Consider the following 27,066-nt stretch of genomic DNA (forward strand, 5'->3'; position numbering starts at 1 on the left):
CTAAATTACTGGTGTCAACTTTAAAAATTAAAACAAATGTAATGTTAGCACTTATAGAATATTCTACAAACAACCTAGAGAAATTTTTGTGGCACATGACTTCAATTGAATAGTTCCCTAAAATTGCAATTTGTATTTGCCCATTTTAGTACTTTGAAATGTCAAAGGAACTCATAATGAAATCCACTTTAATAGAATTTAAAGATGCTCAAAGCGGACGGATGCTATGTGGACCAACAATAAAAGGTCACTCTGTACTATGGCTAGTAAGTAGTTACATGTATTTAGATTTTGCATTGATGCTTTCAATTAGATAGTGTAGGAAATCTATTTACATTAGCTAAATTACCCTCATGTGCAAGACCCAGCTTTGTTTCCTAGCCATCACAACATTATGTCAATGCATTTTATAATTGATTGCTTTGTTCAAAACTGATTTCTGAGCCAAAGGTAGTTTTAGCAGTATAAGAACATGTACTTCTTTTCCAATGGGTCTACTCACTGTTTTGTAGCAGCAAAGGCAATTGTTTTTTAAAAGGTCTGTAAGAATTTTATTGCTTATTTTGATTTTCATTGGTGCTCGTAGCAAATATAATTTCAGTACAATTTGCATCAATAAAGTTATTACCACTTGTTTCGTAAAGTGTTTGGAGCAAAATAATATTTTAGGTGCAAAACAAACTTTTTTGCTGCAACTTTACCAAAACAAAATAAAACATTTTTTATGTTACATTTTAATTAAACACCATGTTCTATTCAGTTATTGCTGTCAGTACTCTGGCCTATGTTGGTAAAACTAGTTACCAAACCAAATTTTAGTTTTTCCGCTCGCTGCTCCAGAGTATTTAATCAACTGAGCTAGTTTTTACAACAGACCTGTATTACAAGACAAAGAATGTTCATATTTATTTTGAATGATCAAAGTAAAACCTAATCTTCAATAATCCCATTGAACTAGTTATGCAAGCAAAATGTTGTGTAATTATGCGAGGTATTCTGCTGGATTAACTAAAAAAATCAGAAATTCACTGCACAATAAGAAATAACTTTTTTTGGGTCATTTTCCAAATTTAAGTGAATGTGTCTGAGTAGAATGTTTTATCAATTTCTTGACAGTTCAGGGCATTATTATTACTGGTAAAATGTGAATAATAGGACTCAGTATTACTATTAATCAATAAAACCACCCAAAGTCGAGTGATCTAAAGTTAGAAAAAATTTGGTGCCGTGCTAGGTTCAGCCCGACTGATCATCGCTAACAATAAATTGCAGTCAAAAAGAAGTTTTGAACAGCGAAAATGCCCTCAAGATAGAATGTTATTGTATTTTTATTGGCTCTCTATGTGACATTAATTTTTTCCCTGGGTTCTACATAGACACAATGGGCTTGTTTGGAATCTACCCAATTTATGATATTGTGGTATTGCGCCGGTTTTGCAACCTGGCTCTCCAGGTTCCATCCCCGAGTGGGAAAATCTTTTTACTTAACGTTCTAAGAGTGGCTTAAGATGAATAGAAAGAAATTGCTGTTATTGTATGTTAGATTGAGTAACTAAGTATGTTGTGCAAGTAAATCGTATTATTACTGTAGATAATATGCACAGCAAGGAAAAATGTGTGAGTTTCATTTTAACAATCACAGTAACTGAGTTGTGTCCATGCATTGTTTCCAACTAATTTTTTTAAGTTTTTGTATGCAGTGCAGCAGCTATATGTGACTAAATAAGAAATTATAACATAGATCATATTTATAAATATTGAGTTACATTATTTGTTTATTTTAGTGAGTAGAAAGTTATGCAGCCTAAAAGAAAATGGAGCGTTCAAAAAGCCATGATCGGATGAGTAATGCAAACTACCAACAATGTCAGAGCTGTATACTATTAAAAGAAATTGGTGTTTGAAAATTATAATGATGACTTATGCCCGAGCCCACAACTTACTCAAGAAGCTGCAAAATTAAACTGGCAGCAGGGTCTTCTGGTCGTTGAGGCTTTTGTAATATCGCATTAAACTTGACGTCTGAATAAATTTACTCCGTTTGGCGACTAAGCAACAACCATTCTATGGTACTTGACTAGTTGAATTTTTTGGTATCAAGCATGGTGGCTGTTGTTGTTTTATATACACATTTATGGAATCCTACCTTAAAGTTTAACATACGATACAATATGTAAGTTTTAACAACAATTAAATTATTTCAGAAAAAAATACTTGGAAATGTGCAACAGAGGCCGGTTTGCCCACAACTCATGATGGCACCAATAGGCAAAAAGATATAGTAGATTCTATAGTAAAATGTTGTGAGTGTTTTTAGATAATTTTGTTACTTTTCTGATATGTCATAAGTCAGATAAGTCATTATGCGTATAAGTTGCTAAAAGAGAACAAGGTTTTATGGCCTCTTAGCTAATGTGTGCAAGTTATGTTACCTTCTTAACATAGTACATAATCGATCATAGCCTTTTTGAAGTATGTACACTGTATACGTCATAGGTACCTCTAGAACCTATATTTAAGTTAAATAGCTTTTTACAAATGTGAAAGGTATATCGCTATAAGATACAAGTTGTATAGTTTCATGCAACCTTTTGACTAGTACATAAATTATGTTTGTTAAGTAATAATAACAGATAAATAAGTTATAGCAACCTACTAAATGATATATAAATATCAGCAACCTCTTAAATAATATACAACTCATAGCAGCCTCCTAACTAATATATAAATAGTAGCTACCAACTAAATGAAATTCAAATTATAGCAAACTCTTACGTGATCTATAAGTCATAGCAACATCCTAAATTCTATGTAACCCATAGCAACCTCTGCAATGATATGTAAGTTATAGCAACCTCCTAAGTGATATATAAATAGCAGCAGCCTCTTAATTAATATATAATTCATAGCAGCCTACTAACTGATATATAAATAATTGCTATCAACTATGGAAAATTCAAATTATAGCAAGGTCTTAGGTGATCTATAAGTGATAGCAACATCCTAAATTATATGTAACTCATAGCAGCCTCTGCAATGATATGTAAGTTATAGCAACCTCGTAAACGATATATAAATATCAGCAGCCTCCTAATTAATATATAATTCATAGCAGCCTTCTAACTGATATATAAATAGTAGCTATAAACTATGAAAATTCAATTTATAGCAAGGTCTTAGGTGATCTATAAGTGATAGCATCATCCTAAATTAAAAAACTCATAGCAGCCTCTGCAATGATATGTAAGTTATAGCAACCTCCTAAATGATGTATAAATATCAGCAGCCTCCTAGTTAATATATAATCCATAGCAGCCTCCTAACTGATATATAAATAATAGCAATCAACTATGGAAAATTCAAAATATAGCAAGGTCTTGGGTGATCTATAAGTGATAGCATCATCCTAAACTATATGTAACTCATAGCAGCCTCTGCAATGATATGTAAGTTATAGCAACCTTCTAAATGATATATAAATATCAGCAGCCTCCTAATTAATATATAATCCATAGCAGCCTCCTAACTGATATATAAATAATAGCTATCAACTATGGAAAATTCAAATTATAGCAAGGTCTTAGGTGATCTATAAGTGATAGCAGCATCCTAAATTATATGTAGCTCATAGCAGCCTCTGCAATGATATGTAAGTTATAGCAACCTCCTAAATGATATATAAATATCAGCAGCCTCCTAATTAATATATAATCCATAGCAGCCTCCTAACTGATATATAAATAATAGCTATCAACTATGGAAAATTCAAATTATAGCAAGGTCTTAGGTGATATATAAGTGATAGCAACATCCTAAATTATATGTAACTCATAGCAGCCTCTGCAATGATATGTAAGTTATAGCAACCTCCAAAACAATTTATAAATATCAGCAGCTTCCTAAATAATATATAACTTATAGCAGCCTCCTCACTGATATATAGATAATTGCTACCAACTATGTGAAATTCAAATTATAGCAATTTCTCAAGTGATCTATAAGTTATAGCAACATACTTTATTATATGTAAATCAGAGCAGCCTCCAAAAGAAACAAGTTATAGCAATCTCCTAAATGATATAAGTTACGGCATCTTACTAAAGGGTATGTAAGCTATGCCATGCTATGTAATGTTTCCATTGTAACTACTACATAAGTTACAATGGTAACATTCTAATTTATGTGTAATTTGTAGCAATCTGCTAACTGGTAATCATTATTTTTGCTTACTCATTGAGGTATGAATTATTTTACCTTCAAATTGATATGTAATTTAGAACAACAACTAGACGTTCTCCAAGTTTTGACAGTTTTTCTAGTATGCATACATACAAAGTATGATAAGGCGATGAATATATATTGTATGATACCATATTCTCCTAAAATTTCCATAAAAATATATAATAATTAGAAGGTGAATAAATATATATATATCTACAATGTAGATAAATTAAACCATATGGGAGGCTTACCCATATATATTTGCGTTAACTCCTAATCCCTTATATTCCGAAACCTCCTAACTGGTATATATTTATTCAACTCCTAACTCGGAAATATGGGTATATATATATATATATATATATATATATATATATATAGAAAGAAGTACTAGAACAGTAGAAACTAAAAGGAATAAAAGATCTGGCTGAGGCTCCACCAACCAAGAAAAATAAAACTTTGTGAGATCATATAAGGGGTTGGGGGTTTGGGACCACTGACATAAGGTGAGATCATATAAGGGGTTGGGGGTTTGGGACCACTGACATAAGGTGAGATCATATAAGGGGTTGGGGGTTTGGGACCACTGACATAAGGTGAGATCACATAAGGAGTTGGGGATTTGGGACCACTGACATAAGGTGAGATCAAATAAGGGGTTGGGGGTTTGGGATCACTGACATAAGGTGAGATCATATAAGGGGTTGGGGGTTTGGGACCACTGACATAAGGTGAGATCATATAAGGGGTTGGGGGTTTGGGACCACTGACATAAGGTGAGATCATATAAGGGGTTGGGGGTTTGGGACTACTGACATAAGGTGAGATCAAATAAGGGGTTGGGGGTTTGGGATCACTGACATAAGGTGAGATCATATAAGGGGTTGGGGGTTTGGGACCACCGACATAAGGTGAGATCATATAAGGCATTGGGGGATTGGGACTACTGACATAAGGTGAGATCATATAAGGAGTTGTGGGTTTGGGACCACTGACATAAGGTGAGATCATATAAGGGGTTGGGGGTTTGGGACTACTGACATAAGGTGAGATCATATAAGGGGTTGGGGGTTTGGGACCACTGACATAAGATGAGATCATATAAGGGGTTTGGGGTTTGGGACCACTGACATAAGGTGAGATCACATAAGGAGTTGGGGGTTTGGGACCACTGACATAAGGTGAGATCAAATAAGGGGTTGGGGGTTTGGGATCACTGACATAAGGTGAGATCATATAAGAGGTTGGGGGTTTGGGACCACTGACATAAGGTGAGATCATATAAGGGGTTGGGGGTTTGGGACCACTGACATAAGGTGAGATCATATAAGGGGTTGGGGGTTTGGGACTACTGACATAAGGTGAGATCATATAAGGGGTTGTTGGTTCGGGACCACTGACATAAGGTGAGATCATATAAGGGGTTGGGGGTTTAGGACCACTAACATATGGTGAGCTCATATAAGGGGTTGTGGGTTTGGGACCACTGACGTAAGGTGAGATCATATAAGGGGTTGTGGGTTTGGGACCACTGACATAAGGTGAGATCATATAAGGGGTTGGGGGTTTGGGACCACTGACGTAAGGCGAGATCATATAAGGGGTCGGGGGTTTGGGACCACTGACGTAAGGTGAAATCATATAAGGGGTTGGGGGTTTGGGACCACTGACATAAGGTGAGATCATATAAGGGATTGGGGGTTTGGGACCACTGACATAAGGTGACATCATATAAGGGGTTGGGGGTTTGGGACCACTGACATATGGTGAGATCATATAAGGGGTTGGGGGTTTGGGACTACTGACATAAGGCGAGATCATATAAAGGGTGTTGGGTTTGGGACCACTGACATAAGGTGAGATCATATAAGGGGTTGGGGGTTTGGGACCACTGACGTAAGGTGAGATCATATAAGGGATTGTGGGTTTGGGATCACTGACAAGGTGAGATCATATAAGGGGTTGGGACCACTGACGTAAGGTGAGATCATATAAGGGGTCGGGGGTTTGGGACCACTGACGTAAGGTGAAATCATATAAGGGGTTGGGGGTTTGGGACCACTGACATAAGGTGAGATCATATAAGGGGTTGTGGGGTTGGGACCACTGACATAAGGTGAGATCAAATAAGGGGTTGGGGGTTTGGGACCACTGACATATGGTGAGATCATATAAGGGGTTGTGGGTTTGGGACCACTGACATAAGGTGAGATCATATAAGGGGTTGGGGGTTTTGGACCACTGACATAAGGTGGCATCATATAAGGAGTTGTGGGGTTGGGACCACTGACGTAAGGTGAGATCAAATAAGGGGTTGGGGGTTTGGGACCACTGACATATGGTGAGATCATATAAGGGGTTGTGGGTTTGGGACCACTGACATAAGGTGAGATCATATAAGGGGTTGGGGGTTTAGGACCACTGACATAAGGTGGCATCATATAAGGGGTTGTGGGTTTGGGACCACTGACATAAGGTGAGATCATATAAGGGGTTGTGGGTTTGGGACCACTGACATAAGGTGAGATCATATAAGGGGTTGGGGGTTTGGGACCACTGAAATAAGGTGAGATCATAAAAAGGGTTGGGGGTTTGGGACCACTGAAATAAGGTGAGATCATATAAGGGGTTGGGGGTTTGGAACCACTAACATAAGTCATACTCCCTTGCTTAAAGCAGCTCGAGATTGTGGGCTAAACCACGCAAATATTCTAATGACTGCATTCATGAAATAGCCACACAATATTAAAAATACTCGTCACCTTTCACATACTTTAAAGGTTTTTGTCTTTTGAGCGTAACTAGCAAACAACTGTTCATAATACACGCTTCCGGTCTTTTACACTCTATAAAGAATCAATCAATCAAATCAATCCTAGTCATGAGTCCTAGCCTGAGTCCTAGTCCTGAGTCCTAGCCCTAGTCCTGAATCCTAGTCTGAGTCCTGGTCTGAGTCCTAGCCTGAGTCTGAGCCTAAGCCCGAGCCCTGGTCCTAGTCTGTCCTAGTCTGAGTCTTAAGTCCTAGTCTGAGTCCTAGCCTGAGTCCTAGTCTGAGTCCTAGCCTGAGTCCTGGTCTGAGTCCTAGCCTGAGCCCTGAGTGTTTGCTAGCGTCACTTGTAGCGGCGGTTCACTCCTAGCGGCACAACGTTCCTGCCATTGCCTCTTCTCATAGGTCATCCAACCTAGTTATCTTTAAACTGATTTAATGAGTTAAGTCCTCCTGGCAAGCTTTCTGACAGAACATCAATGTAGTTATTCAAGAGAGGAACAGGGGCAAAATACAAGGCTGTAATCATTTTGCCACTTCAAAGCAAAATTGAAATTATTATTGCATACAAAAATTAATACAGTGTGCCCTCGAGTTGCGGTGCCCCTGTTATGAGATTTTTCCGCCTTACTATATAGGGCCTATGAAACACGAGGTTTTTCGCCCTCACCATACTAGGGTGAAATTTGTTCGACTTTTTTCCGCCATATGATATCAACAAAAATCTTTCTTGAAATTAAAATTTGGCAGTTGGTGTACTGAATACATCGCAATAATGAAGATGCCGATATGCTAGTCGGCGAAATCCCTCTGACAACGCCTGAAAGAGACACGATGCTCGCTTTCTCTGCGTTCAGCGTTATTTGGTATAAGTTATTTTGAAAACAAAACCGGAAACCGACAGGTGAGAAAATTTTAGCCAATGACAAAGTGGAAGTTTAGGTAGTAAAATACATACTACAACTTAGCTTCAAGTATGTGTTTAGTGAGCCAAATGCATCTAAGTTAAATTCAGCCTTTAGGCTATACATCTGTCTCGAAGGTAAGAACTTCCTACGGTACGTACTGCAAGTAGTACATTGTAACTTTAGTGTATTTAGTGGCTATAATCTGCAATAAAATGTACATAACATTTTATTGCAGATTATAGCCACTAAATACACTAAAGTTACTGTAGGTAACTATAGTTACTAAGGTTAACATATTATTTTGTTACTAATTTTTTATATGTACAGCACGTATATAAAATCGTATGGCGAGGGTCGAAACGGTCCACACGTGTGTTAAGTAATATTACCTTGCACGATTGTTTTTTTACAATGTTTTGAAAGCTAATTTTTTACCATTACACCATATATTTTTAGTTTGTAACTTTCCGATGTACCGTTTCAATTTCAAATGCGTTGTTACGCTCATATTTTCGGTTTCGATGAATCTGCAAAAGCTGGGTGTCCAAGTGGGCAATTGTATTCTCTGCAGTAGTAGGAATTGCCTCTACATTCTCTCTCCATTCGGTTAGACAAAGAAAGTCCGATATCTCGTTTTTACGTTTATACTGGTATCGTCCATCAAAACTTCGAATACAACGAGCTTCTGCTGCAACAGTAACCTTTTTATACACCCACTTCTATGTAATCATTGTAGATTTTTTCTCTTGATTTATTTACAATGCACAAAAATGCTTTTCTCATTGTGTATGCGTTGTATATGTTAAATGAAAATAATTTTTCCGCGCAGAGATTCTTTTTACTCAGGCATTCACCTAGTGAGAATAAAGATTGCTTTGTGACAGAAAAAAACGAACAATAATAATATAAATGAGTAAGTATCTATTGTGAGAAATAGGAGTTGATTTGTCTTGTTATTTCTCAGTAAAATATGTTGAACAATTCCTGCAGAATGGTTCAACATGACTGCTGACGGCCTGAGAAGGTTCAACATGACTGCTGACGGCCTGAGAAGTAACGAAGCATTGGTGATTAAATAAACCATTAGATGTCTGAATGAACCAGTTCATATTAATACAGCGCCTAAGCTGGCCAACATTGGCCAAAACTTCGGCGTTTAGTAGTATCATTCCAACTTACTCACCTTCTCAAGTTTCCGAAGTTTGCCTGTCTGAAGGAACTCATCGATTTTCTCACCGATCTTCTGGCCAATGCCATTCTGGAAGCATTCAGAGTATTAGCTTTTCTAGCAGCCAACAAGGTGGCTAACCAAAGCAGAGAATGCTAGCAAATGAGCTCAGAGATGCATATACATATACATCATATACATACATCGTATACATACATCGTATACATACATCGTATACATACATCGTATACATACATCGTATACATACATCGTATACATACATTGTATACATACATCATATACATATACATCATATACATACATCGTATACATACATAGTATACATACATCGCATACATACATCATATACATACGTCATATACAGTAGACCCTCCAATAACATGTACTTCCTATAGCGGGAATTCCAGATAACGTAAAAAATCTATGTGAAGTTTTTGCTTCGTACTACATAAAAAATTGCATAACGTAAAGTGTCAAGTCGGCCGAGTTTTCAAATTTGATTTAAATGTTAGTTTATATTGCCGCACTTGCAGAAGAAAAATCAACATGTGTATAACGTTATATTTATTATATACAACTTTCCCGCCATTCTAGTTCGTTGTAATAGATTGGCAAATGTGTCAACAAAACAGAGAATATGATAGCTGTGCAATTGTTCATGAATACTTGAAGATGATCGATTGGTTCAGGTGTTAGGCTACAACATCAGTCTACCAATCTTAATGTCACAAGTTGGAGTATCGTTGAAAATTATCTTTTATCTTAACCTTGACCCCTGGATACGGATAAACGACGAACAGGAAGTACCGCTTTTTATAGTAAAAAGATTTTGTTGTTTTACTTTATTGAAGACATAACATATTTGTTATTAGTTAGACTTAGCAGAATAGACTGCTGTTTAAAAAATAAACACATCATTTTAAATGAGTGTCAAAATTGGGCGCTCCACATCACTTGTTGTATAATTACTGCAATTATGGTCTATAAAGTGAGATTGATCTTAAAAAGGAGAGAAGTTGTCGATGCAAACAATAATACTGTAGTTACGGTACAGTTTTTCTTTTTTGCCTGACCAAAGGAATGAGTTTGATAAGATCTTGAAACGGAGGCAATTTATGTGTATTCTACTGTTCTTATTATGTAATTTACATGTATTCTACTGTACTTATAATGTAATTTACATGTATTCTACTGTACTTATAATGTAATTTACATGTATTCTACTGTACTTATAATGTAATATACATGTATTCTACTGTACTTATAATGTAATTTACATGTATTCTACTGTACTTATAATGTAATTTACATGTATTCTACTGTTCTTATAATGTAATATACATGTATTCTACTGTACTTATAATGTAATTTACATGTATTCTACTGTACTTATAATGTAATTTACATGTATTCTACTGTACTTATAATGTAATTTACATGTATTCTACTGTACTTATAATGTAATTTACATGTATTCTACTGTTCTTATAATGTAATTTACATGTATTCTACTGTACTTATAATGTAATTTACATGTATTCTACTGTACTTATAATGTAATTTACATGTATTCTACTGTACTTATAATGTAATTTACATGTATTCTACTGTTCTTATAATGTAATTTACATGTATTCTACTGTACTTATAATGTAATTTACATGTATTCTACTTTTCTTATAATGTAATTTACATGTATTCTACTGTACTTATAATGTAATTTACATGTATTGTACTTTTCTTATAATGTAATTTACATGTATTCTACTGTACTTATAATGTAAATACCCAATAACATTAGATTTCCTGTAACAAATTATTTACGTTGTAGAAACGCCTACTGTACAGTGCACCCTCAGGATATCTTAATTACCAAGGATTACCCTGATATACAATTTTTTTCACCTTACGAAGTGGAGCGTGATGATTTTTTCAAATTGCCATTCGAATCTTATTTCACCATATGGATGCAACAAAATTTTCGCTGAGTTGAAATTTGGCGGTCGATGTGCTTATTACATGCGTCAAAATAACAAAGATGCTGAAATGCTGTTTGCTGAAAACATTTTTGCAACGCCTGAAAGAGACACGATGACTGATTTATCTCAGTTCAGTTGTTTCTTCTATGTAAAATGGTAACAGATTCCCTTTGAAACCAGTAGCGGAGTTGGAGTTGCGATCCCTTGAGACAGAAGGTAAGTGGTCGGACAACTTCTCTTAACCTACTAACAAACATCCACTTCCTTATAAAAACAGCATCGTTCGACTTTTTGCCGAATTATGTTAAAGGTTTAAATGATAACAGCTAAAAAATAAATTAAAAATGAAGTCAGAAACTTAATAGGTGATAAAATTTTAGTGATTAAGTTCAAAGTTAAAATTCAGTAAAATAAGTAAAAGTACTAAAACTTAGCTTCAAGTCTGTGTTTAGTAAGCTAAACTTAATTAAAGTGAGTTCAAAGTTTATGTTATCCGTACGGCTGTCATGAAGGCAAGAGCTCTCTATGGTATGTACTGCACATAGCATATAGCAAACTCTCTACGATACGTACTGCACATAGCATATAGCAAACTCTCTACGGTACGTACTGCACATAGCATATAGCAAACTCTCTATGGCACATACTGCACATAGGATATAGCAAACTCTCTACGGTACGTACTGCACATAGCAAACTCTCTACGGTACGTACTGCACATAGCGTATAGCAAACTCTCTATGGTACGTACTGCACATAGCAAACTCTCTACGATACGTACTGCACATAGCATATAGCAAACTCTCTATGGGACATACTGCCCATAGCATATAGCAAACTCTCTACGGTACATACTGCCCATAGCATATAGCAAACTCTCTACGGCACATACTGCACATAGCATATAGCAAACTCTCTATGGTACATACTGCACATAGCATATAGCAAACTCTCTATGGTACATACTGCATATAGCATATAGCAAACTCTCTATGGTACGTACTGCACATAGCAACGTTATATTTTAATGCAGATCATAACCAAAAATAAACTTAATATACTAAAGTTACTACCGGTAACTATAGTTACTATAATAAACATGAATTGTCTGAGGGTGCACTATACCTCATATCCTGAGGGTGCACTACACCTCATATCCTGAGGGTGCACTATATCTCATATCCTGAGGGTGCATTATACCTCAGATCCTGAGGGTGCACTATACCTCATATCTTGAGGGTGCACTACACCTCATATCCTGAGGGTGCATTATACCTCAGATCCTGAGGGTGCACTATACCTCATATCTTGAGGGTGCACTACACCTCATATCCTGAAGGTGCACTATACCTCATATCCTGAGGGTGAACTACACCTCATATCCTGAGGGTGAACTACACCTCATATCCTGAGGGTGAACTACACCTCATATCCTGAGGGTGCACTATACCTCATATCCTGAGGGTGCACTATACCTCATATCCTGAGGGTGAACTACACCTCATATCCTGAGGGTGAACTACACCTCATATCCTGAGGGTGCACTATACCTCATATCCTGAAGGTGCACTATACCTCATATCCTGAGGGTGAACTACACCTCATATGGTTAGGAGTTTATCAGATAATTCTATAACAAGTTAAATCTTTAGAAACCCAAATTTCTTCAGTTTTATATATTTCGTGAATACAAGTTAATTATATTTTATTTTATATTTTATTCACTTTTATATTTATATTATTTCATGTATACAACTTAATTGTTATCTTAGTTGATTTTCATCATTAACTTCCAACATTCTTTCTTTGAGAAAAAATATAGCGATGCAATCAACTGCACAGACCAATGCTATCATAATTTGTTGGCGACCTATCTTAAATAATTGCTATGCTTACAATATTCCAACCAATTCTAATTGGTCATTCTATAAGACAATGCAATGTGCCGCTTGTTAGGGTGGCGTGTGTAGCCACAGAATAATATCTAGGCTAGGCATCAGCGAGTCATTTCGTCACGTCACGTATAGCCAAGACCAGAGGCTAGAGGCATCGGCGATTCATTTCGTCACGTAGAGCCAAGACCAGAGGCTAGAGGCATCAGCGATTCATTTCCTCATGTATAGCCAAGACCAGAGGCTAGAGGCATCAGCGATTCTTTTCGTCACGTATAGCCAAGACCACCGAGGCTAGAGGATCAGCGATTCATTTCCTCACGTATAGCCAAGACCACCGAGGCTAGAAGTAAGATAACTCTAAGGTGAAACTAATAAAGTGAGGGAGTACTTACTAGCTTTTTAGCTTCATCTCCAGATTTGACCCGAGTCGGGTGCTGAGCTAAGACACCCGCTGCAGCTCTGTATGCTTTCGATTTATGCATAGCTCTGTTCACATTCTTCTCATAGTTAGCCAGCTCTATAATAGAGACCATCAGCTATCACCTTAACAATGTTAACCAACACAACGCGTGTAACTTTTTATATTGTTGGTGTGACAGGTTGCATAGGTATGATATAGGTTGTGATATGACAGATTTCAATCTTTGTGAGTTTATTATAAACTATTTAATTTTTAACTTTCTCCTTAACTATAGCTATAACTACTCCTTAACTGGTGCAGCTCGGGTTTAGTGAGGATGACCACACAAATCAGATGGCAAATAGTTTTTGCCTGTAAGGATATTGGTGTTTAGTAAAATATCCCAAATGATCTAAAACTAGAGATAATATTGTCGGGTGTAGTTGCAGAAAAAAATGCTCTGCCAGTTAGTTCGGCAATCTGCAAAATTGTTTGTCTCCTTCTAGGAGAGTCATCAGTTGTCTCTCTACAAAAGCCCTTCATTGGTCCATACACTGTTCAGTTTAAAAGCTGCATGCGATGGGGAGTTTGTGGGAATATGGATATGATTACAACACTATATTCTTTAGCAGTGGTGACAGCAGAGAGCAAACAATGAGATTTGTGATCCTTCGTTAACAGCATTACAGGATGCTTTGTTACACCGGTACACCTTGTTATCTGTGCGATAATGATGGCAGGTAGAGCTGAAGAAATATATCACTTGCCATCCAATCAGATCCAGATGTAGTTTTGCTAGTAACTAATCCATTTTATGGAAAGATTGTATCGAATATTATGCTTACAAAATCTTGCTAAAAGAAGACGCAGTACCGATGTGTATACTTCCAGAATTGTACCACACCCATTAGAACCAGAGGTACGAGAAAAGTTCAACGAAATGATAAAACTTAGAGTTATCTCACCTGACATACGATTAACAGACTGGTGTAGCGATATGGTGGTGGTGCCTAAGCCGACAGTTCAGTAAGGAATTGTATTGATATAACTACTTTAAATAAAGCGGGCAGACGTAAAATCCAGCATATGTCATCAGTAGATGACTTTTGCTAAATTAGGTCAAAGCAAGATATAAACCCGCTTAAAAGCTAACTCAGGCTTTTGGCAGCTTCCTCTTACCGAACCACCAAAACAGGTAACCAGGGTTGGAAAAAACCAGGGTTTTTATGAAAAAATCAGGTTTTTTTGGTTTAAACCGGTTGTTATGGTTTAAACCGGTTTTTATAATTTCATCAAGGTTTTTGCAATTTTAAGTCTAATTAACATCACTTACTATAGCTGCATGATTGAGTATTGAACATACATATGTGGAATCATCTGTTAAAGATGGTACTGTGGGAGTTTTTATGGGAAAAAAGAGAAAAAACATATGGAAATTTCAGAATGAGTCTTAAATCAAACATGGTCGATGAAATACAGAGCATAAATCTTATCACATAAAGTGAATATTTTACATACAGCTCTATGTATAAGTAGGAAATTTAATCCCAGTGATTAGTAGTGTGGTAGTGTAGAGCTGAGCATAATGCATTGCTAGTGTTTGGAGCAGTGGCCGATGACTCAACTTCTATCACCTGAATATTAGCATCACTGTCTAAATTGGCGTTTTCAGTTTGATATTTGGCTACGTGAGCTTTAAGCCTATCTGCGTGACCTCGCGTTACGACAGCATATTACATTTTGCCTTAAAACCTTTGCCTTTCAAAACTTTTCAAAACACAACAAACTTGATGAACTGAATTTTAACAATCCAACTACTTTGGCTTGTGCCCAATAAATGAAATATTAGTTTGCAAACTTAACGCTTTTGCCCAAAAGGATTTTATTGTTTTAATTTCTAATTATAAGTAATCCTTTCTCACTGGCCGGACTTGAGAAAGTATTCATTCATTATCAGAGACGATGATTGGATTAGTATATTTCACATGGTTTTTATATTTCATCAGTAAAGAGATCATAATATCAATTGATAAAACCAAATGAAAATGAAATTCACTAATTCATTGTTGTGCTAGGATTTCATGTAGTTTCAACTTGAGCTTTGCCATCAATTTACTACTGTGTCCTAAAAAACTTCCACAGCTGATAATTACATATAATTGCATTTCTACCGCTCATGAACCACTAGGAGCCTAAAATATTATGTTTTTCACAAAAAATAATGAAAAAACCGGGTTTTTTCGGGCTGGTTTAAACCAAGCCAACCCTGCAGATAACAACATTTCATACACACCGGAAGGAAAATTATTTCCGCCTGAAATATTCCAACGCTGTATGAATGAGATGTTAGGCGGCTTAGAGGGAGTCATTATCTACATGGATGACATCTTCATATATGAACAAACACAATCTAAAAATGACTAACGGTTGGTGGCTGTTTTTACTTCTATGAAAAAAGCTGGACTCTCTCTGAATAGAAGAAAATGTCAATTCAATCAAACATCTATAACATTTTTAGGTCATATCATAGACAATACAGGCATACATCCTGATCCAATGAAAATAGGAACTATTATAAAATAGCCTCAACCAGGGAACCGTTGATATACGAAGACTACCGTTGATATACGAAGACTACCGTTGATATACTGAATGGTATGCTCAACCAGCTGATGAAATTCATACCAAATCTCGCACCACTGACAACTTCTCTAGCTGTTTATTTCATGAGAAACAGGAGTGAACATGAGGTCAACTACAGATAGATTCTTTCAACAATCTAAGTCAACACAATCATTAAAAGGCAAAACATACACTTTATATGTATTATCCAGAACTGCAAACCATTATCTCTACAGACGCCTCAAACCTGGCTTACGTAAACCCGTATGCCACGCCCCGTAATCAATTAATGAGCTGGAAGAACGCTATGCTGTCATAAAAAAGAAGTACTTGTTGTATCAAGGGCCTGCGAAAGATTTAAGGAATATACCTGTGTATATATATATAGTGAAACTCGGATAACTCAAACTTCAAGGGACCGAGCAAAAGTGTTCAAGTTATTAGAGCGTTCAAGTTATCAGGACAGTCATAAGTGCACGTAATTATAGTAGATACATGTACATATACAAACTATATATAAATCAAAAGCATACAATGTTTGTTGCAAGTTAAAGGGTGAAGTTTTAAATATTTTTAATCAGAAAGTATAGATATTTTTCTATCACTTGAAACTTGTTTGTTGTTTTAGGTGATGTGACTGCCAGGACGTTCTCAGATTAAAATTGGCAAAACTTGATCGCGGTTAAAACGCTAAAAAAAATACATGCGTATTTTTCTACCGAGCGTTTTAACCAAGATCAATTTTGCAGTGAGTCAGTTATTACAAAACTGCTTTACTATTAAAAACTCATTATCAATTTTGCCGATTTTACTTTAAATTTATCCGAATTTTACCTCGCTTTTCTTGCTTTTGGAGGGTTATCGCTAAGCGGATGTTTGGTCAAAGTTGATTTTTGCAAACCTTTAGAAAAGTCGTTAATGAAAATATTTTGCCGATGTTGGTAATAACGAGGCCTAAGAACTACTAAAGTCGATGTTTATCTCTATGGCTTAGAATAAAGTGATATTCTAAAGCGATAGTAACAGCCGTCTCGGTAGCCGTTTGGCAAAAACAGTTCGAGTTAACGGAGTTTCGGTCGAGTTATCCAAAGCCATTTATCATTGCGTGAGAACGGACCAAACAAATATGTTGAGTTAACCGTGTTTTCGAGTTATCCGAGGGCGAGTTATCCGAGTTTCACTGTATATATATTTCTCAAAGTACAAAGTATATATGTCTGTGGATCTGTCATTCCGGCTATAGCGCACATTGATTATTTTATCGATGCGGCCACGTGTTAAGATGCCTCTGTTAAGAAATATTTTTCGTAAGGTTCTTCGACTACTTTATCTGGGGTCAAGGCCAATTCTTCTCGCGCGAACAAATATATTGTCTCTGTATCATCATATTCAAAGTTTCAATGGATAGCTTCTGGTGAAACAATAACTTTTTTTATACACACACACTTCTATGCAAGAATTGTTATTATTAATTCTACATATTCAGGATTTGTATTTTGTTTTCTATGTTCGTATTAATTGTATTACTGTATCATCTTTTATTGTAATCGTAGCAAAACCGACTTAATTTAGCTATTACTTGCTAATTATTTCACATTTACATCTAAACCTTTTTATAGTTGTTTTATTTTTTTAATTTATTTGACCTGCACAAAACACTTTCCTTATGATATGAAGTTTAAAAGTTCGAGTGGCAAATGTTGTTATATGTTAAATACAAAGCAATTTTCTGACCAAAGACATTTTTATTGCCCGGGCAATGCCGAATAGCACAGCTAGTATATATACGAGGTCCGATCCAAAAGTTCCCGGAATGGAGTTGTATACACTTACATATTTGCACGATGGAAAAACCTATTGCAGCGTTTGCCGGGAAACACCTCCGGAGTGTTGTCACAAAATTTCAGGTTGCTATAACAACGCGTTCTCATGTGAGCAGACAATATGTCAAGGTCTGTCAGGTGCTTCCGGCGATTTAAATAAAATTTATCGTCATGTTTAATCACTCGGATCAGCGTATTTGCATTGAATTTTGTGTGAAATTAGGGAAAGAAGTATATAATGACGTTTGAAAGAAAGTTTTTATCGTTCCTTAAAGGTCGACTTGCAACAAAATTCACATTACAGTTATTTGATACCAAAAGATTCACCATGTCTTACTCTGCTGTGCTGTAGGTGCAAAATATGTGGAAATGTGATTACAAGCTCTTAAAAGCTCAAAAGCAAAGCGTTAATCGCAACCATCGCAAATCCGCCATAGATTAGAATCTTTTTTCCAAATCTGCTCAAATGGGACATAGTTGTACAAGATAGCTTCTGTTTACACTTTCATGCAACCTCATTCGTCGAAATATTTTTACAAATATACTTCAAGCATTCAATAAAACCATGTCTATTGTTCTTACGCGTCTATTTTATCGTCATTGTAATGCTGTCACATTCAGCACTGATATCTTATAACCTACCGTGAAAATTTGTTTAATTTTAGCTCGAAGGAGTACATACGGTATCATTGTCTGATAAACATGCCGAGCCTGTTGGTCACCTGTGATAATCGAAAAATGCTGCAGAAATTATTCGCGAAGTATGGGTCACATGATCAGATTACGACTAGACGAATAGACCAAGCCGAAACAAAACTGTAAAGTAGCGAGCATCTATATTTGATACGGGGTCTTCGGTAAAACCCGAAGTGTTTGTCATAAACTAGTGCTACAAGAAGTTTTATACTGAGCCTGTTATTGGCCTTTTAATTTACGTGATAAGATCACGTGTCAAAACAATAACCAAATGTAATGACAACGTCAGAGAAATTAACTGATTCCAACCTACGGCGGTTTCGTGATGGCTGCTATCAACTGTTCGTTTTTGAGCTGTTAAGAGCTTGTTATAGCATTTCCACATATTTTACACCTACAATACAGCAGAGTAAGACATGGTGAATTTTTTGATACCAAATAACTGTAATGTGAAATTTGTTGCAAGTCGACATTTAAAGCCATTGCAAGCGTGCATCCTGAGCTCCTTTTGGTCATCAGTTAGCAAGCATGAAACGAACTTTTCTGTGACTCTTCTCATGTTTAAATCGTCAGTTAAAACTCTTTGAACAGTTCCAAAATCAAGTCCAGTCTTTCCAGATATCTCTCCAATGGTTAAACGACGATCTCACATGTGATCTCACATTGTCGATTGACGAGCACGTTCCTACCGAGGCTGGTCTGCTAGACCTTGCATCGCCTTCAGTGCTGTCTCTACCTTCACAAAACCGTTTGTGCCACTCAAAAAACTTGTGTTTTCTTTAGAGCAGCATCTCCAAAAGCAATATTTAACATTTCAACTGTCTGAGTACTTGTTTACCTTAATCTCCCACAAAGTTTAAAGCAAATACGCTGTTCCGATTGATTAGACAATGATAAATTTGTTAAAAAATCGCTGGAACCAACCTGACAGACCTTGACATATTGTCGGCTTACGTGATAACGCGTGGTCATAGCAACCTGAAAGTTTGTGACAACACTCCGGAGGTGTTTCCCAGCAAACGCTGCAATGGGTTTTTCCATCGTGCAGATATTCAAGTGCATACATCTCCATGCCGAAAACTTTTGGATCAGACCTCGTATATATGGCCTGAACTTTACGGTCGAAGTAAATCACAGACCTCTAGTACCACAACTTACTTCAACACACCTTGACAATATGCCATCATGTATCGTAAAATTCAGGCTTCGACTCATGAAACACTCACCAAAAATAATATATAGGTAGCAGGTTTTCAACACCCCATTGCCGATGCGCTGTCTAGATCATCTTCATTACCAGCTAGTCCTGTTAATATAAGTTTTTTAAGAGAAGTCGAAACTTTCATAGTGTTTTCTTCCCAAAAAATTACCTAAATGCCATTACAGAAACTCAAAAGGCTGATCCAATCCTAGATAAAATACGACTTTTTAGTGTCAATGAATGGCCATCATATCACTCAGATCACCTCTCACTCACTCCGTACTTTGAGCATCAATGTCATATGACTGTCTCCAGTGATATGCTGTTATTTGACAATTGTCGGTCATACCCACAGGCTTACAGCTAGACATATTTAAAGCAAATAAATTACATAATTTTTTGTATTGCAGATTTCAACACATCAGAGTCTTGGTTTTCGAATGAGCTATTGTTTGCCATGGTGAGACAGACATTGGTTGGTGTTTATAGGATTTCCCCAGAGCTCTACCGCAGAAATGTTTACTGGCATAGGCTCAGAAATTGTGACGACACAATTTTCATATGCGGTGTTGTGTGCTCTTACCGCTTATTTTATTGCTTACCGCTCATATTTATTAACTACGATAAACGCTAGTGTCAGGCGAAGATAGGACCACGCCAGAAAATTAATGAAGATGACAAAGGAATCAGTGTCATTAGTTCTCCATGTACAGATTATTCCTATGATAAATAACCCGGATTCCGAGCACCATACTATGTTTTCCCGATGATATTATGCACTAGCCCTCTCATTTTATTGTGATGTTGAAGGTCGCGACTGAGACTAACTAGTTTCAAGCATTGCGTGATCTCGCGAAAGTGCGATTGACATATAGTCCTGGGGCCACGTAACCGCAGGTCACAATTTAATCGATGTGATTTCATTACCTTTATCAACGACATTACATTTATTGAAGCATAATTAATTAACCCAGAATATGTGTTTGTATTGGTCGGGCGTTAGCACGATCGCGGGCATTGTTGATTATCTAGAATCTTAGTTTATTATTAGCGCTCTTTGGGTTTAACAGCACCAATTGTCACAAAAAAGCGTAGCCTCAATGGCAGCGGAAGGGATCGACTATGTAAGGCTAAATAATAATTGTGACATCCCATTTTGAGAACCTGAACCAAGTGTTTTTCTTTGCAGGACATACTTTTGACACCCTGTTTTTCATAGTTCTATTATTCTTTGTGTATTGAATATAGGCTCATTCGAAAGCCAAGACTGATGTATTGAAATATATAATAAAAAAATGATGTAATTTATGTGCTTTAATTTCATCAACGAGGGTCATTTAGGAATAACAAAATGCTCAAGCCAGAAAAGATATATGGTGGCCGATGCTAAGTCTAGATGTAGAGGTGATGTTACGCAACTGCAACATATGTAAGAAGCAGACAACTTCAATTGAGACGTTAGCACAAAATAGTATGGCAGAGTGCCCATGGGAGAGATTAGGTATAGGCTGTGTTGACATTGAAGGGAAGTCATAATTGTGCCTAGTGGACTATTACAGTCGATGGATTAAAGCGATGGATTAAAGTACATGAAATAAAGGAATAACTCGTGATAAGTCATCTAACAATGTTGTAAACATTCTAACTCTTTCACTGCCATCCATGTATAAATTTAGCTTTCAGCCTATTGTCAGCCATTTTACTGAAAATTGCTGATTGTGCTGCTTGATATGTATACAATTTCTTTCAATTTCAAACTCTATATAGAACATTTTTGTTATACATTTTATTTGGCCAACATGTTAACAGAGCCGTGTAAAAAATTCAATGTATCTATACCATGTGCATTGTTAAAGCTATGTGAAGCAATGATGGCTACGAAGCTATAACAATCCTCTTCAATGTACCTTACTCTTACAAAACCATGAATTTTACCAATATCAGAGTCAGTGCTGACATTTTCATTTTTTGAGTATTTAATCAATTCTGAATCAACTATAAGTCATCAACAAAGGCTATTCTGTTTCTAACACGAGAGGTGCTTGTGGAAGCAATATTACAACTAAAAAGTTTGGTTGTCAGGAAAAATGTTCATTTTCAACTTGAAATATCCTGTTTAAAGAGTATAGGCTCATTTTTTAGAGAATTATTCGGACAACAATCTTAACGCCTTAGAAATATTAATGATCATTGGTTATGTTGTCACGAATATTAATATTCAGTTGCTACACAACAACAGTTAATTTCGTGTCCACGGCAGTCGATCACAGAATTCGCATAAACTCGCATAGGGCAGTGAAAAGGTTAAATTCATCATTGCTACGCACGGGTTTCCTGACTTAATTATAACTGACAACGGCCCGCAATTCAGCCCGCACCAGTTCGCTCAATTTACCAAGACCTCTCACTTCACACACATTACTTCCTCACCATATTATAAGAAGTGGTTAAGAAGTAACATATGTGAAGTGCAGCCTAGAGCTATGTAGTGCATAAGCAGTACAATAGTGAAATGAACGGAGGCTGAGCATGCAGTTGGCACTATAAAACGCTTGATGAAGAAGACAGAATATTTCAACATAGTTTTTCTAAATTACAGATCGACTCCACAAGCTAACGGGTATTCACTAGTGAAGTTGTTAACAAGCCGTAGACCAAAAACACTAAGGTCGGGTCACAAAAGTTCAGTGTACCGAAAACATTGCTCTCAAGTCTTTCTCAGACAGCCGTTATCCACAACGTCTGTCTCAAAGGTAAAAACTCCATACAGCAGCAAAGACATAGTGATGTTACATTTTATTGCAAATCATAACAACTAAATAGGTATTTGCTACTTTGTCAGCGTAAATACTGAATTGCAGCAATTAAAAACACATTTTTCCACCGTAATACCCTGTTTAGGTAGTTTTTCATAATAATTTAATAGATTAATTTGTATTTGCTTACTTTATATAAGAAATTGTGCTTTGAGATGCAAGTAAATTAACCTACAAGCTCAGTCCTAGAACCCATTAAGCTCGTATGTCGAGGTATGAATGTATATATTAAGGACCAAGATCTGCAAGAGGTGGTTCAAAGTGAAGCGGCTGCACATTGGTATAGTATTACTAATGAGAGAGATAATACATGTGATACAGCAAAACCGATCAATTCTGACACAACTCAGTGCATCCAATCCTGATACAAACGATAAAAATCAGTCTAGTGCAATGTCGAACGCTAGCGGTCGACCAACCCGCCAATGACAGCCAGCACCAGACTTAAAGTACTACGTATGTTCTAAACAACTGACATGCTAAACAGTAGACAACCTGTGGGTTATGAGCCTAACTGTGAGCTATCTATGATATGTATATATACACATTCGCAGGGCTTTTACTCAACACCTGTTATTATTATTGTTATTATTATTGTTATTATTATATTGTAACACTATTATTTTTTTGCTATTTCAATTGCAAAAAGGGCTGTATTTGTGATTAATACTGTTTATTATACTTGATTAACTTCTGGTGTGGACCGAGTTTTATGTTCGAGCATTTCTGGGCTTGCATTTGACAATGATAAATTCAAATTGTTCTAACCTCTAAATCATAAACCATTGTGTAACATCTCTTCTGCACAATAACACTACAGCATCTGGGTGTGAAAAATTTAAAACTACGAACTATGTATCTCACATTTCCTGTAAGTGTGTTTATCCATAAAAACACTCTCTAAGGTATTGTTCATTGCTCACTCATATTTTCTGATGCACACTATTAAAGGCAGCAGACATTTCATGTCATAAGACTGTCTGCTGCATCAACAGACAGTCTTATGACAGTCTTGTTATATTATCCTAATACCTATAAACAAAAACTCCAAGAACTCTCACTAACCTCCCCATCGCCTGTTTCTTTGGTGGACGGTATCGTTCGTCTTTGAATAAAAAACATCTACCAAATCTATAAATGGGAAGTTCTAACTATAGATATAGTAAACCCTAGATTGGCGGATAGCTATCATTACCTTAGAGCAAAAGCGAGGCCTATAATTGGCTGTTGTTCTCTCGACGTTATGTCACAGTGATGTGCATCACAGCATCAGAGCTTTCAATTGAGCAATAAGTTTAGCAGCGAAAGCATGCTTGTCATACTAGTTTATAAGTCATAAACGTAACAATAAGACCAAATTCTTAAAGCTTGACTTGCAACAAAATTCACATTACAGTTATTTGGTATCAAAAGATTCACCATGTCTTACTCTGTTGCGTTGTAAGTGCCAAATATGTCGAAATGTGATTACAAGCTCTTAAAAGCTCAAAAACGAAAAGCGGCTGTAGATTAGAATCTCTTTATTTCGATGACGTAACCAGGAAATTTGGTTATCGTCTTGTCACGTATGTTCGCACGTGAATTGAAAGGTCAATAAAAAGCTCAAAATAAAACTTATCGTAGCACTAGTTTATGACAAACACTTCGGGTTTTACCGAAGACTCTGTATCAAATATAGATGCTCGCTACTTTACAGTTTTGTTTCGGCATTATTCAATCGTCAAGTCGTTCTCTGATCATGTAACCCAATACTTCGCAAATAATTTTTGCAGCACTTTTCGATTATCACAGGTGACCAACAGGCTCGTCATGATTATCACACAATGATATGTACTCCTTCGAGCTAAGGTTAAAAAGTTTAACGATTTTTTACGGTAAGTTATAAGATATCAGTGCTAAAAGTGACAGCATTACAATGACGATAAAACAGACGCGTAAGAACAATAGACATAGTTTTATTGAATGCGTGGAGTATATTTGTGAAAATATTTCGATGAATAAGGTTGCAAGAAAGTGTAAACAGAAACCATCTCTCATAACTACATCACATTTGAGCCGTTTTGAAAAGGGAATCCAAACTACGATGGTCTCGTGTGGCTGCGATTTTCTGTTCGTTTTTAAGCTTTTAAGAGCTTGTAATCACCTTTCCACATATTTGCACCTACAACACAACTGAGTAAGACATGGTGAATCTTTTCATATCAAATAACGGTAATGTGAATTTTGTTGCAAGTCAACCTTTATGTGAAATGTCATCAGAGGAGACTACAACACCCCAGGTATATCCTGAATTGCCCATAACAAGACAAAACTTCAACTCAAAACAAGAAGTTCTCAACGACATCAATGCCAATTAAAGACACCAAGCGGAAAGCTGCTAGTGGAAAATAACAGGAAAACCTTCATCATTGGTTTTGAGTCGGCAGCCAAATATGTACATGGCATTGCTCAATATCTTTTCAGCAACTACGCTTACATCAACTACTTCCTAACCTTTAAGATCAACCAGGATCACATTGAGACTCTGTTTTCCACAATACGATCCATCGTGGAACAGGTAGGGTGGCTATAACAATAACCCGCATGTGCAGTGCTTTAGATCTGCACTTCGAGCACTGCTCACAAAAGCAGATATCCCAAGTCCTAATGTTAACTGTATTGATCTGTGTCTGAACAGGGCTGAAAAAAAAAACTGGCCAACTCCTGCTACATGCTCTGGTTAGAAAGAAGAAGGAAGAGACAAAAGCTGAGGAAGGTGAAGATGAGTAGTTTGGTGATGAGGAATTTTTTCTACCTCAAATGTGATGATTGTATCAAGTTCTTGACCGATGTAGAAGTAGTAGGAAGTAGAAGTAGTGATGACATAACCCTAATCTCAGTTAAAAACAGAGGATTGGTGACCCCATTGATAGGGCGAATATGTAATGCTGCAGAAAAGTGCTTACATTCACACATGGAGAGCTATGGTATCACACAGAGAGCTTTTAAACAGGTAACATCACAGGCAATAACATATATGTCTTATTATATAACCTCAATCAAGGTTTTACATGCACAGTGCTTGCCAACAGTCTACTCAAAACTATAGTAAATCGCTAAATTAAAATCAGAATACACTATGCCGCTTCAAAGCAGGAATCTAGTTCAAACAACTTAGACAAAAGCTATCTCGTCTAGTTATTTTCAGTCATGTCTAATGGGTGTTTAATACAGTGGTCCAGCTAAACTGCTTCTAAATCTCATTTGATTCATTAGTTTGTTATTAGTTTAATTTCTATTTAGTCACTCTTTGTATTATCAATGATGTAGAAGTTTCTAAATCATTGGTATAATTCATTACCATGTGTGTAAGATTCTTGCCTTTCTCATCCAAAATCATTATATAAAATACATATATATATTTTCAATAAAATATGCAGTCTCGGATGCACAAACTATGGAATAATTGTGCAGTTTTTAGTGCAAAGTCAATAGGAATTCATAGATCAGCTGATTCACTCTACACATCACCGCGACGTTGCGTCATGCTATTTATAGGCCTCCCTTATTTTGATTATTCGCATATTTAGGGTTTACTATATCTATGGTTCTAACTGATCAAAAAAAATACAGATTTTCCTGGTATGTTATAAAGAAGTGTTCAACGAATAAGACATTTTAGTAGACAATTCTTTGCATAACATTCGAATGGTTCGCATCCAAAATTTAAGCTGTCTTGTTGTATGGGGATACTGCGAAAACAAGATACCAACAGGGAATGTAGCCAGACCACAGGATAAGCATATAATACGTACAAGCAGCAAGACGCTCAAAGACATTAAAAGATTCAATAATTAGAAAATGTCAAAAGCAAATTAGAAACTTCAAATTTGGAAGAAATCAATCATAGAAATTGCCTCAACACCAGATGGAGAATATGCCAAAGGGAAGTCGAAGCAATTAAACCTACCAACCACCATCATCAAAAGCTACCAGAGAAACATTAGAGACAAGTCAAATGAGTCACATACAGATCTGCCACTCTTTTCATACATGACCTAGACACCAGGAATAAGTCACGAGCTCCACCCTACATGTCAACATCCCGTGCACCAGCTGAAGACTTACGCAAACAAGATATCTTTATACGCCTGACAGAAAGCATTGAACCTTAATACTCAACCTACACCCACAGGCTAACCATCCCACATGCCAGACATCTATAAAAGAGAACAGCTCCAATGACTCAGCATTTCTATCCCCATCTCTATCTGCGGCTCTAGCTTGAGCTCTGGCTCTCTCTCTCTTCCCGAGGGCCTCTTTGGACGCTTTCCCATCTGCCTGCTGAGGAGCCACTCTCTTTCTCTTCTCTACCAATGGAGCCTCCTTCTCCTCCACCAGCTGAGCCTCCTCTACGCCACTATCTCAACTGCCAACACTCTCTACCTATGACCTCTCACGACACTCGTTTGACTGTCGAAACTAACAACTGTACAGGACTGATCAACAAGCATAGACGACCGTTCGAGTAAGGATGTAACTTTCATTAGCTATTCTAATTGTTTTGTCA

The 27,066-nt window shown here is 36.6% G+C and overlaps 1 protein-coding gene across 1 annotated transcript in view; it reads right to left on the reverse strand.

Annotated features, from left to right (window-relative positions):
* Positions 1 to 27,066, reverse strand: part of LOC137388888 (DNA polymerase beta-like) — a 48,879-nt gene that overhangs the window by 18,434 nt on the left and 3,379 nt on the right. Inside the window, exons 2-3 of the mRNA XM_068075369.1 lie at positions 13,352 to 13,476; positions 9,080 to 9,154 (exon numbers count right to left, since the gene is read on the reverse strand). Of these exons, the coding sequence (XP_067931470.1) occupies positions 9,080 to 9,154; positions 13,352 to 13,476 (200 nt within the window). The remainder of the gene's footprint in view (positions 1 to 9,079; positions 9,155 to 13,351; positions 13,477 to 27,066) is intronic.

This window comes from Watersipora subatra, chromosome 2 (genome assembly GCF_963576615.1).
Source record: "Watersipora subatra chromosome 2, tzWatSuba1.1, whole genome shotgun sequence".
Classification (NCBI taxonomy): domain Eukaryota; kingdom Metazoa; phylum Bryozoa; class Gymnolaemata; order Cheilostomatida; family Watersiporidae; genus Watersipora; species Watersipora subatra.